Source organism: Gopherus flavomarginatus, chromosome 14 (assembly GCF_025201925.1).
Source record: "Gopherus flavomarginatus isolate rGopFla2 chromosome 14, rGopFla2.mat.asm, whole genome shotgun sequence".
Classification (NCBI taxonomy): Eukaryota; Metazoa; Chordata; order Testudines; family Testudinidae; genus Gopherus; species Gopherus flavomarginatus.
The window spans coordinates 20,006,738-20,020,678 of record NC_066630.1 but is presented as its reverse complement, the minus strand read 5'-3'; the positions used below and the strand labels follow the sequence as shown (position 1 = coordinate 20,020,678).

The 13,941-nt window shown below is 37.6% G+C and overlaps 1 protein-coding gene across 2 annotated transcripts in view; it reads right to left on the bottom strand.

Annotated features, from left to right (window-relative positions):
- The window catches only part of PEPD (peptidase D), a 225,587-nt gene that overhangs the window by 20,772 nt on the left and 190,874 nt on the right, over positions 1 to 13,941 (bottom strand). For both annotated transcript variants that reach the window (XM_050922831.1, XM_050922832.1), the window contains one exon: positions 6,270 to 6,454. In XM_050922831.1, the coding sequence (XP_050778788.1) occupies positions 6,270 to 6,454 (185 nt within the window). The remainder of the gene's footprint in view (positions 1 to 6,269; positions 6,455 to 13,941) is intronic.

Here is a 13,941-nt window from a genome sequence, read left to right as displayed (position 1 = left end):
TCAAGGTGTGGGTGTACCATGGATTTATATAGTGCCATTATAATATTTTCTGTCCCTTTCCTAATGGTTCATAACAGTCTGTTAGCTTTTCTGACTGCTGCTGCACACTGAATGGGTTAGGTATGCAAATGCATGTTTAATTTGAGAATGAAATTCCATGACTATATGCACTCAATCTATATTCAGCTTAAGTGTTTGTTCATAAAGTTAGCATACAATTACACTCATTTTATAAACATGCAACGGAGAGCTTAATGTATTTGAAATCTTATCCCTAAATTCCTATGCACCCACAACTGACTGCATCTGCAAAACTGAAGACACAGATTAGTCAGAATTTGAATATATAGCCCTTAAAATAGATTGTAAAATATAAAAGAGAACTAACATTTGTTAATTTTGATTTATGTATATAAACAACTCCTTTCCTGAAACACATAAGGGAAAAGAAAGCAACTCTGTATGCTATATGAGCTTTTGTAGAAACTGGATCACTGCAACTGAATGTCGTGGGTCCTTCTCCAGCTGGTTGGAAGTATGGCGGTTGTTTGCCCTTATATGAGGTCCCTTCTCCAAATGGAGATGGCGAGCAGAATCTACCTGGACAGAGCAGGGAGGAACAGGAAGTGGCTGAATCAGGTGCTGGGGGCACTCCTTGTGGAAGATGTCTAGTGGAGGTACTTCCCACAGAGGGGATATGGTTCTCAAATAAAATGGATTGGAAGGGGATTTAGAAGAAAGCATCCCTTTAAAAGCAGCAAAGAGTCCTGTGGCACCTTATAGACTAACAGACGTTTTGGAGCATGAGCTTTTGTGGGTGAATATCCACTTCGTTGGATGCATGCATTCATCCACGAAAGCTCATGCTCCAAAACGTCTGTTAGTCTATAAGGTGCCACAGGACTCTTTGCTGCTTTTACAGATCCAGACTAACACGGCTACCCCTCTGATACTTGACATCCCTTTAAAGAAGCTGGAGAAGTGGGGGTTCAGGGCTCCTAATATCTGGTGCAGGTGGGAGCCAATTCCCCGTCCTTTTTCCAGACTCATTCATCCTCATATGAGGAGGCCCAGAAACGGGCTGGCTGGGACCAGGTTGGGTTGTAAGAGGGTTGACAGCAACTCTTCCAAGTAAGGGGGGAAACAATTAAGGAACTAATGATGACCTGCTCAAAACAATTTATTGCTGGTTATTTCCAGATATTCTACGTGAATAAAGTTGCAGTCTAATTAAATCACATCCATTGCATCTTGTCTTTCTTCCGGTGTAGCTGGAACAACTACTGATTTGTAATGAAGAAAGGTCTGTGATGGAGCAGAAGAATCTGTTGCTTTATATCTAATTGAAGAAAAATTCTGGGTTTTCTCTCTGTACGTGAGACTCTGGCCTTAGAAAATGTATATCCTGTAGTTAATTTTAAAAGTGCAGGAGATATCCTACTTTACTAATTCCTCTCACCTGTTCTAAAACTTACTTGGCTCTTGGGCCTTCAAAAGATTACACAAACATTAAACTATAAGTGGAAGTAGTTTCACTACTCATATGCTTAAAGTTAAGTAAGGGCGTAAGTATATGAAGCATAAGAATGGCCATCCTGAGTCAGACCAATGGTCCATCTAGCTCAGCATCCTGTCTTCCAGTGGTAACCAATGCCACGTGCTTCAGAGGGAATGAACAGACCAGGGCAAATACTGAGTGATCCATCCCATTGTTCATTCCCAGCTTCTGTTAGAAGCTTATGACAGCTAGAGCATGGGGTGGTGTCCCTGATCATCTTGGCTAATAGCCATTGATGGACCTATCTTCCAGGAACTTATCTAATTCTTTTTTGAACCCAATTATAGTTTTGGCCTTCACAACATTCCCTGGCAATGAGTTCCAAAGGCTGACTGTGCGTTGACTGGGGTCTTAGATTCTGTAGTCCACTAGCAGATCTCCCTTGAATCTGCCAAGTCGCTCCTGCGATGAGTGTTCAATGCCAGCATGAGGTGAGAGAACAGCATGGACAGAGGGCAAAGGACCACTAACTGTCTGTGCCATAAAAGTTAGCGATGAACTTTGCACACAGCAAAGGGTTCAATTTAATTTGTTCCTTTTTCATTAAATTACAACTGAAAAGCCCATTCCAGTACACTCGCATTTCTGTAATTGTGTGTCAGTTATTAACTATACACCGTAATGTTTAAAATAAAACATAGGTTCAAATGTTTGCATATGATTTTTTCCCTCGCCTTAAAAAGGCAATCCCCAAAGAGCAGCCATTATGTGGCATAACTAAGATAATGTGAAACACCGTGGTTTATTGGGGAGAAATCTAACACAGCTTTCAAATGACATCTCCATCAGTATTTAACATCATAACTGTGAAATGTAGCTTTTAAAAAAGAAACATCCAATAGGATCATGGTACATGAATGACCCCTCACCCCAACATAAACATGATCCTAAATATATTAATATCATGCCTAAAAAGCTCCTGTAACTGATTTCTAACATTTCTAATAATGTATGACACATTATTGAAAACATTTTTTCTTTTAAAATCTTGTGATACTAAAAAAATAAAAAACAAGGAAAAATCTTTCCGAAAATATTGAAACTAGCTTTATTTATTATCATATCAGCCAAACTCCTTGGCCGTTACAGTTTGTTTTTTAGACTGTTGCGAATGTCTCATTGTTGAGTGTAAAATTACAGAATCTCTTCTTTCAGGCACTATTAATGAACCATCAAATTAATTTTGGGGGAAATGATAACTATTGTCAAATTCACATAGCACTCAGAGAATGCATTTAATACACAAAAATAGTTCTTCTAATTCTAGGAAATGATGTTATTAATGCTCTGAAAAGCGTATTAGTCATTATTCTATATTAGGGCTTGTCTACACTTAAAATGCTGCAGTAGTGTAGCTGTATCACTAAAGCTGCGCTGCTGTAGCACTTCAGTGAAGACACTACCTACACCAACAGAAGGTGTTCTCCCTTGGCATAGGTACTCCACCTCCTTGAGAGGCAGTAGCAAGGTCAATGGGAGAATTCTCCTGTCAACCTAGCACTGCCTACACAGAAGGTTAAGGTCGATTTAATTGCATCGCTTTGGGGTGTGGGTTTTTCACATCCCTGAACACTGTCCTAATTTCCTTACATAGACCAGGCCATAATCAGACTGCATTGACACACACATTACATCATTATTTAGAACATTTCATCATGGTTATTTTCTGTTATTATTCTAGTCAGGCTTTAAGACATTTGTCACCCATCTTTTAAGAACAAGAGAAGCTGCATATCGTGCTTGTACTTGAGAAAGAAAACTTTTCAGTGCTCTTCAACTAAGTGGCCAGAATATGATTACATATAAAGACCAACTAGTGATTGTAGAAGGCAATTCTTTCGGCATAGGTATGTATGTACACTCACACCAGTGCCTTAAGTTCTTCTCCTATGTAGCTGTCATAGCATTCCCTCTCAGAACTGAACCTTAAGAGTTCAGAAAATGAGATACTAGCACCTGAATCCTCTAAGCTTAATTACCAGCTTAGATCTGGTAGCACTGCCACCACCCAAAAATATAGTGTTTTGGGGCACTCTGACCTCCCCAACCTTCCCTGGGGACCCCAAGAACCCAGATCCCTTGGGTTCTTAAAACAAGGAGAAATAAACCATTCCCCCCCACCTTTCCCCCTCTCAGAATTTCCCTCCCTGGGCTATCCTGAGAGATACTGATCCAACCTCTAAATCACCATACAGAGAAGCATCTCCCTTCTCTTCCACAAAGAGGCAAACAGATTCAAGGAAAACAGAGAGAGAGATTCTATCTCTCCTCCCCGCCCCCGTCTCCCCCACCTGTCCTGGTGAGTTATCCCAATCCCCTGGAATAAAACAGGGAAACAAGGGAAAAAAAGAAATCTCTAAAAAAGAAATCTTTTAATAAAAGCAAGGAAAAAGTAAAGAATTATCTCTGTAACTTCAAGATGTAAATATACAGGGTCCTATAGCTTACAGACACCAGAAAGAGACTCTCTCCCCAGTATCAATACAAATCAAAATATTCCCAGCAACTACACATATAAAAGTTAACCAGCCAGATCCACAACTGCAAATAGAGTAAAACAATCAAAAAGCCTGTTTTTAATTACTATTTGAAAAGAAACTTAGAGAGCCTGTAGTAATGTCTGGTCTCTCTCAGACCCCGCAAGAGAAGAACCCACAATGGACAAAGAACACACACAAAAAAACTTCCCTCCACCCAAATTTAAAAGTATCTTGTCTTCTGATTGGTCTTCTGGTCAGGTGTTCAGTTCCCTGCTTGTAACCCTTTACAGGTACAAGAGACATTAACCCTTAACAATCTGTTTATGACAGTAGCCTAAACCAATTATTATGCAGAAGCAGCAGTTGTGGACTAAGAACTGACGCAAGAATCCCACTCAAGCTGATTCTCACACTAACAAACCACATTCACTTTTAAACTCTTTTTTCTTTTCAGAAAAATATGCATTTTAAAATTGAACTGAAGAGAGAAAAATGTATGCGCCACATAGTTTTGTTTAAAATTAGTAATAGAAGGATAGAGAAAAACATTTTAATAGCAACCAGATTGTCTCAGGAGACTCTCCTTCTGCAATGTGTGTAGTATAGACACAACAATCATGCTCTTAGGTTTGAAAAGATTGCAAAGGCTTGTGGAGAGACCTAACAGTCCGGTTCTGCAACGTGTGTAGTATAGACACAACAGTCATGCTCTTAGGTTTGAAAAGAGTGCAAAGGCTTGTGGAGATACCTAACAGTTCGGTTCTTTCTACGCCTACTGCTGATCAATACACTGAGTGACACACTACAGCCAATGAATATATGGTGACCCATGTTGGAAAAATAAGCCAATGATTCACTGGAACTAGACTTCAATGTAGGAAAATGGGCAGCCAGGGAAAAGCCCGTGGGCAGGTGTTTGGGAGGGACCGTATCTCCCTCCTCCCTTCAAGAGATATTTCTCCTTTTTGCAAAGTATCTTTCCTCTAAAAATCTCCATGAAAGAACTGCAGGGATGTGCATTATGTATTGACAAGGTGTGTGCTCCTCGCAGGTGTGTGTTTTATTTTTCCAGGCATATCTGCATCTACTCTGTCAAGAGTTTGTCATCAGTCCCATTTAGGGCCTTATCCTGCATTGCTGTCAGAGGGTGGGCTCTGTCACCTCCAACACCATTCAGACTTCTTGCAGGAACCGTTGAGGTTCAGAATGAATGTAGACTTTAAAATGGCATTTCCTAGGAGGCAAATGTTTTTTGAAGCATGTGTCAAGGCTGGGAGTGTTGATACTGAGCCTAATCATAAGTAAAAAAACCATTTTGTTTGAAAAGTTGCATATTCTCAAATGTGTATTTTTGCATCAATCCCTCTAAAACTGCTCAGACCACAATAGAGGTGCTGGCTGATGAACAGAAGTATTAGCAATTATTGTTGGAAATGAAAGGAAACAGGGATATTGTGTCTTATGGGATTTCACAAGACGCAGGCTGACTATAGCTTCAGAGTACATTTTTAATTTTGCAGTCGAAAAATCAGAGGCCTTAATAGGTCTCACTGCTGCGTTGCCATTGGGTGTTAGTCACATCTTTATCATTGCCCTCTTCTACAACGGCAGCACCCCAGCTGCCCAACCTCATGCTCTCACTAACAGAAGTTGGTCCAATAGAAGATATTACCTCTCCCACCTTGCCAACTTCTTTTTTCCATTAACAAATGCCATCCTGCAAACTAAATTTTTAATATAAAATACATACACATGCAAAATGATGGCTCTATCAAGCGATGTGCCAACTGTTACCCTGATAACCCTGCTTCAAAGTTGTTAATCCTTTCCCTCATCCTTAAAAAGTTGGGTTTTATTTTTTTTGGTGTGGTCTTTTTAGATCATAAACTCTTTGAGGCAGGGAACACATCCTCCTGCACGAGCACACTGCTGATCACGCAGCTGCTGCTGAATAAATAGATGCAACAAATGGACCAACTGAAAATAAAACACACTCTTGCACCTTATTCATAGGAGCATTAGGAACGCTAAGACTCCCCACAGCATGAGTAGGCATTCCACGTGTTGATGAAATTATTTAATTTCAGGAAAACCACATGAAATACCACACTAGCAAAGAAAAACTTCAGTGCACATCAATTCCTAACCAGAGAAGACACTACTGACTGTGAAACTAAAAGAAATGCCTACTTAAGTCAGAAGGGTTAATCTGCAAATCAGCTAGCACTAACCTCTGGGTAGCCTCCAACATCGTGCACATCAATTCCAAGCAGATGTCCAAGTCCGTGTGGCATAAATATTGCACCCAGATGAACCTTCACCATGTCATCTACATTGCCTTTCAGGATGCCAATTTTAGTCAGCTCTTCCAGATGGACTCTGTCTGCCAGACGGTGCATATCAGGCCAGGCGACCCCTTAGAGAGCAGAAAAAAGCAGTTGTGTTAACTATTTCTAGATATTTTTTAATAAAACATTCAGAAAAGCAGAAGAAATATACCCAGCGCCCTTCACAATTTTTTTTTTTAAAGGAAGTAGGTAGAGTACCCATTTTAGCAGGAAAACATTTCAGATAGAAACAAACAGCTAACATGGGTACGCAAAAATGGCTGATGGTCAACAAGAAACCAATGAAATATAACTGGATTTGAATAAGATTTTTTTTTGCTAAATTGTATGTGTTTGCTCATGTCTGTGCAAACATTAATATACCCATGAGTTTTCAGAAAGACCATCAATGGGTAAAACATAGCCAGTTATTTGAAATGCAGAGCATAAAATATTAACATAATTATATTTAATTATAATCAGTTCTCTCATGGTAAACATACTGGTTAGGACATTTGAAATGGCTGTCACTTTTCTGTGTATATACCAGATTTATAGCCTGTGTCTTTCTGGCAAAAACACTTTCCAAAAATTAATGACTCCCTTGTTCTTTCCCCCAGCAAATGGACTGTTTAAAAGTCAAGTCCTCCAGTATGTACAATAAAAGCCCATTACAACTTACGGTTGGTAGCCTAGAGTACAGTAGAGTAGCCTATACTCTACTATTGCTGGTAGTAGAGTATCATGACACATTACATATCTATTATTTTTGTGTATTATACAATATCATTTGACTAAAACTGCTGAGGAGGTCTTCTCAACTGTTGGTAACACAGTATACTATCTTAATTAGTTCACCAAGGGTTTGAGTCATCATCAACAATTACAGTTGGAGAACTAAGGTAACTAGGGGTAAAGTTCAGCAATGAGTATTTTCCTTGTTCAAATTTGGCACGGCTATACAAAAATCAGCAATTTTTATATCCAGCCTCCCCACTTGAACTACCATTTGTTTTACCCCAGGGGAACATCCAGCTTTGAGGTCCTGTTAACATTACTGTCATGTCATAATTACAATAGAAATTTCTGCTAAATATAATAAAGTTGCAAAATAAGAAATACTTCACTCCCATAGCAGGGCTCAAATAAAATTCATACTTTTCGTGTGTCTTTGGAATAAAGGTCAGGAGCAGGATGAGCAGCACTGTATGTCTAATGTCATCAGATTTGTTTAGCATTGCAAACTATCCAAACATGACCCAAGGCATCCCAAAGAGTTTCCACTAATAGAACTGCTCAGTTGATTATAGACTCAAGTTAGTTGACATGCAGATTCATTTATTTCAGCTATCGGATTAGTCCCACATTGTTAAGACTTTTACACTTTTTCTTCAAGTGTTGCATAGATTTGAACACTGGTTACACTAATATTCAACTCTCTAGATCTGTCTGGTATTATTCCACAGCTACTTCATAACAAATTGCACATCTATTATATGTTAAATTGCATCAATACAATCTTGGCTGTATAGTAAATTATTTTCAGAGTGGTAGCTGTGTTAGTCTGCATCAGCAAAAAGAACGTGCAAAAGCTTACACCTAAACAAATTTGTTAGTCTCTAAGGCAGGGGTCCCCAGTGCGGTGCCTGTGGGTGTCATGGTGCCTGCCAGGGCGTCTAAGCGTGCCTGCATATTGGCCGGCGGACGAGCATCTGCTGAAATTCAGCGGCATTTTGGTGGCAACACCTTTGGATGACGCTGCTTGTCAGCGGCATTTCGGTAGATGCTTGTCTGCCACCACGGTCCTCCGTGCCTGCCAGACAAAAAAGGTTGGGGACCACTGCTCTAAGCTGCCACAAGTACTTCTCGTTCTTTTTAGTAAATTACTGTATCATGTCTGTTTTTCTTCTTACTTTGTAGACTTAGAAGTATATGCTTCCTGCATTCAATTTCTATTTGGTAAACATCACTGTTCCCACATATCTCTGACTTCCTGACTCCCTCGGTATCAGTCTGAGCTTAGAGGTCTAGTGATGAACCTTTCTGGTGACCTCTGGACAAACAGAATTCTTAAGATGTTTGAGTCTCTGGTGTTTCATGTATTCCTTTGTTTGGTCCAAGAGAAGCATACTATGAAAGATTTTCAAAGGAACAAATGAGAGCTAAATCCCATTGACGTTCAGTGGGAACTGGGAGCCTAAGGCCTAAGTGCCTTTGAAAATCTCTCTTCTGCATCTGCTTTTTAGGTTAGGACTAAGGCCTGGTCTATACTATAGAGTTAGATTGACATAAGGCAGCTTATGTCAACCTAACTCTAAGTATCTACACTAAAACATAGCTCCCATCAATGCAACTCACCCACTTCACCAACTTAACTCCACCTTCCCAAGAGGCATAGTGCTTAGGTCAATGTAGTCAGGCTGACGTAGTGTCAATGTAGACACAGTGTTGCTTACACCGATTGTTGCTGCCTTTCAGAAGCTGTTCCACAATGGTAATTAAATTGGTGCCAACGCTCCTGGTGAGGATGTGCACCGGCCACACAAGGAACATAGATTTGTGTGAAATGTCAGTTAAATCTCGGTTTCCACACATGAAAATTTGTGAAGTAAAACTAAAATGAGATTTTAAACATGGATTGAATTATACCTGTGTATCAAAGAAAGAATAGGCTTCTTACCCCGCTCAAGCTCTAGATAAATTTCACTCCCTGTAATTCTGCGTCATCGAACTATAACTACGTTACGTATGTAATTTCACTTTATGGAGCACCCATTTAGGTTTCTTGACATTTGGTGAGTTTCAGTGTTATTTGCACAATATCATTACCAGAAATAGACTAAGAAACTAGCAGATATGCAAAAAATGGTAGAAAAGCAGCTTTTAAACAAATAGAAAATAAAACAAACCTCTGTTGTTAACATTAGGAATGAAAAGACGTGTTGTTCACTTAAATTTTCTGGCACAACTGTGACTACAAGTTTGCTGATTGGTTCTTTTAGAGATCTTTAACTTAGACTAAACTCAAATTTTAAAATCAAACCTTTGATATTAGAAAAAAATCTGCATGGAGGTGATGTTGAATAGCAATAACAATCTGCCTAGAGATACAGAATATGAATTTTTCTTGTCAGCAATTCTACTTTCTGTACATTGCTAATACACAATCATGAACATTTCATTTAGCACCATATTCAGTGCAGTTGCAGTGGTGTAACTGAGGTCAGCATTTGGTCAGCGTATGAAATGAAAAGCTCTGAATAACTTGTTTCAATGAATTTAAAATGAGGCCTCTCCAAGCACTAACAGCATCTAGTATTTGTAGAGTATTAGAGAAAAGTGGTGCTGAGTAGAGCGGACTTCATGTAAACAGGCAAGGTGCAAGCTTCCTTATACAACCTTGCAGAATATAATCCACCTCAATTCTGACTCAACATCCCTTTGCCTTTATTTAGCACATGGAAACAATTATACCAAACTATGGGTGCACTTTTATGATGTGAAGAAGCATCCACATGAGTCAAAACAACAATTTGAAAATTACACAGAAAGTTCTACAGCTAACAACAGGCATTAGGAGACATTTTCCAATCATAAATTAAATCTTCAAAAATATACATGCTTTATAGGCAATAAAGTTTGAGAAAATGAACCATTAAAATGCTCTAATTAAGAAGTGCTTTACTGATTATTTTAAATGCAAGTCCTAGCTGAGCATTTGAACCAACTGCTGAGAACAATTTTGGACTCTTTCTTTCAGCTGAGAAGGAGTTAAATTTTTTTTTCAGAACATTCTGTGCATCTTCTCTCCCCTGGTTTCCCACTAGTGAGTGTTTCTCATATCTAGTCATGCACATAGAAATGTATCAGAACCAAAGCTCCAGTTCGGAACGATCCTTGAGTTCAGAAAAGTTAAAGTTGGATGGGAACTCTGAGGCTTGGGCCTATTACAATATTCAGAGGCAAGAGTGTAAAAAAAACAAAAAAAAAAAAAGAGAGAGAGAACATGAAATCATCTTTAGTGTTCTGACAAATTTTATTAGTTGAGTCATAGGAGAGACTCACTTCAGTTCCAATCTCTGAATCGCACTCTTGTAGCCGTAAATAGCACTGGCAAAGCACTGGCTATAGGGAAATTAAGTACTGCCTAAGAGACCCTTTTAAATGATTCATGTATCATTTTGCAAGCAGGCCTGTAATATAAGTATTAAAATACATCGAAGATTTTTAAATGAAAAAATAAACAAAGGCCGTGAAGTGCACAGACAGCTATATTTGCTATTCCGCTGTTTGTCTTTATGTTTCATTTAATGTGTTTGTCTTAAAAAGGTGTTTGTATTTTGAACAACTCAGCTGCCTTGTTTGCTACGAGTTCAAATGGCTCTAAATCTAAACTGTTAAATATTTCACCTGCAGATTATTTTATCTGGTTAAATGTATATTCTCTGGGGAGACAGGAAATTGTTAAAACCTTTGTTAATCTACTGCACAGTTAGAATGCAATCATGCATTACTGGTGTGGTAAGGACAAACACTAGCAGTTTTGAGCCAACTGGAGATATTGAACTAAGTAGAATGAGCTTGCTGCTCTTGGAGTAAAAAATACAGGAGTCATCGTCTTGCTAGATATGAACTGATTGTCACGCTGGAGATAAGCTCGAATAATATGGTGCAAACATAGTTTTTTTTTTGTTTTTTTTAAACAGCAAATTAACAGAGCTTTTCGAGTGATAAGCTTTTCATCAAACCTTTCCTAACTGGTAACCTTAAGAAAGCCTCAAAACCATTAATTTTACTATGAGAAGCAAGTATTTCAGAGTAATCTGACAAATATTTAAAAACTTTGAGCACACAGTCTACTCAAGAAACAAGTTTGGCAAACTAACTCAAGCAGGAGAGAGAGAAATTTGTATGCAAATTTTGTGTTAATATATTTTAATGTTTTATAATATAAAAACATATACTGAAAGTTTAATTTGAATCCTAAAATTGTGTTGAGTGAAATTGACAAGGGTTGCATTTATAACTAAACAATCAAAATAGGATTATGTTTTTTTATAATACAATGGCACATACAAATCTGGCTTTAGCTGACCAGCAAGTGTCCCCCAGCAAGATTCTAAATTAATTAGAAAGTGCATCTGGGACTCCTGGTTTTTATCAGAGTCCCCAGTTTTGATACTCTGCCCTCTTGACACATGTTGGGAACATGGAAGGGGAAAAGAAAAAGAAATATGGTAGTCAAGGTTCACTATGGACAGTTGAGAGCAGAACCTTGTCAGTAACCTCTTTTCACAATACAGCAAAATCACGTAATTTGGATGAGACCAAAGGGAGTATAAAAGCAAAGATGCATACATCAATCTTGCTCCAGCTAACAAAGCATTATTTATATGCATTATTGCAAATGTAATCATAACAGTTGATTGTGCTTTAATACCATTTTGTATTAGTCCTGCATCCCCAAACACCCTCTGAAATGTTTCACTGTTTGTATTATTCAGGAACTTTATTTATCAGTTACTGAGAAGTTTATCATGGTTACCAAAATGTTATGGGTTTTTTTTTAATGTAGAAAGGTTAGTTCAATTATTAGCTTTAAACCAATTTATAAGCTGGTTATACCGCACTGACAGATCAGGTTTAGAAAGCTAGATTGAAGCGTCCTTGGACTTTGGAAGTTAGTACCAAGAGAATTCTGCACTCAGGAAAATCTGCTGATGATGTGTCTGCTCTATTCTTAATTCACTGCCAAATGAGATACTGTGTAATACAGGTCAGTGAACCAATGACTGAACTTCTCACTGAAGTCAGTTACCAAGGCTCATTAAGTTTTGATTGGTTAGTTGCCGTTCAGCATGTTTTTGGGCAAAAGGTCAGGATAAAAAGCACCTTTTACAGTGATACATGCAATGTAAATATTAAAGAGTTTTAAATATACATTCTGAAATATATAACAATGACCAGGCTGTTGGGCAATTCAGATAATGGAATGTGACAGTCCAGGGATTAAGTAGCAAAAAATATAACATCAATGGTTCATAATCTATAGAGAAAGCTACTGTGCTAAAAGTACTATTATTTTACAGTTTTGTTATATATGTGGTATAATGTGCTTAAAAATGGCACAATCAATTCATTTAGCATAATTATATTTAAAAAAAGACAGAACCATATCTGTAGATATAGATATATAGAGATATAGATATAGTTACATAATTTCTAGCAATAATCTGAAATTATCAGATACTCAACTAAAGGTATCTAGGCATAGTATTACAGGAAAAAAAAAGACACCTGTGTTTTATTTCTTTTAGAATATTTTCCCACCAACCCCTAAATTGCCAAACTACTTTGTAATATTTTCTAAAATATACCTTTTAAAGACTTAAAACATCACACGAAAACACTGCTCTCACTCACTCTCTCTGGAAGTTCATTTGGAGCCAAGAAAATTTTGGTGATATAGAAAGGAGAAGAATGAGATCAATGAAGTTGAGAATTAGATACAATATTTTAATTTAATTAGATGTACTGTAACTTTGTAACTGACATTCTTAAAAGGGAGGATAATCCCATTATTATCTTAAACAAGCAATTTACAAGAATATCACAGTAAGAAAAGGTTTTATAGTTGTTCATAAATTACTGCTATCCCTGTTATCTTATCAACCAAGTAATCTGAGGTTATTTACTTAAGTTTTATTAGAATATAAAACAACAGTATACAAAAATAACTTGGAATTACTGCTTGGTACTTAGTCACTTCTGTTTGGAGACTGTTCTCAAAAGGTCTCACAAAGTAATTTTTTTGCTGCTAGTTAGGGTATTTTGCAGTTATAATTGTGACAATGATTAAACCACAAGTGATTTAGCAGGGATTTGCCAGTACAGATGTCACAATACTTATAAAAAAAATACTGTGCAAGGTTATACTAAATTTCTCCCAAAACTGTGTTAAGGTTAGGTTATATTTAATTTCTGAGTGTCTACAAACAAGGGCAAAAGGTCTGACATCCTCTGGTAGTGCCACTAAAATGCAGACGAACTGTGCAATCCCTGTCTCAGTCAGTGAGCCACTGGAACATGTTAAGATTGGCTAGACACATAATAAACATAGCAGACATAAAACAAAACTCCCTAAAAATGCTAAGCAAATTCTTATTAAACATTATTTGAATGTAAGATGATGCTTTCTTCTCTTTTCATTTTGTTGAAAAAAATTGCTACATTTCAGATTTTCAAAGCTTCCTTTTTGCCCAACAGATCAGACAGCAAATAATTTATCAGTTTTCTAGATTTGGTTCCCAAACAACCTGGCTTTGCAAATGTCCCCTGAACATCAACAAAAAAAGATTATAAAATTACACTTTATTATAAATAGCATTGTCCTGCTGTTGAAGTGGCTGAATGAACTAGTTTGCTGAGCATGTTTCTTAGCCTTCACTGGGTAGCTGTGACAAAAAATGGCAAGTAACCGCTAACAAGAATCTCTGTCTTCTAAAAACAAACCAAAACAGGAAGATGTAAGGGAACTAAAATCTACAACTACATTTGATGACCAGAAATGGGCCCG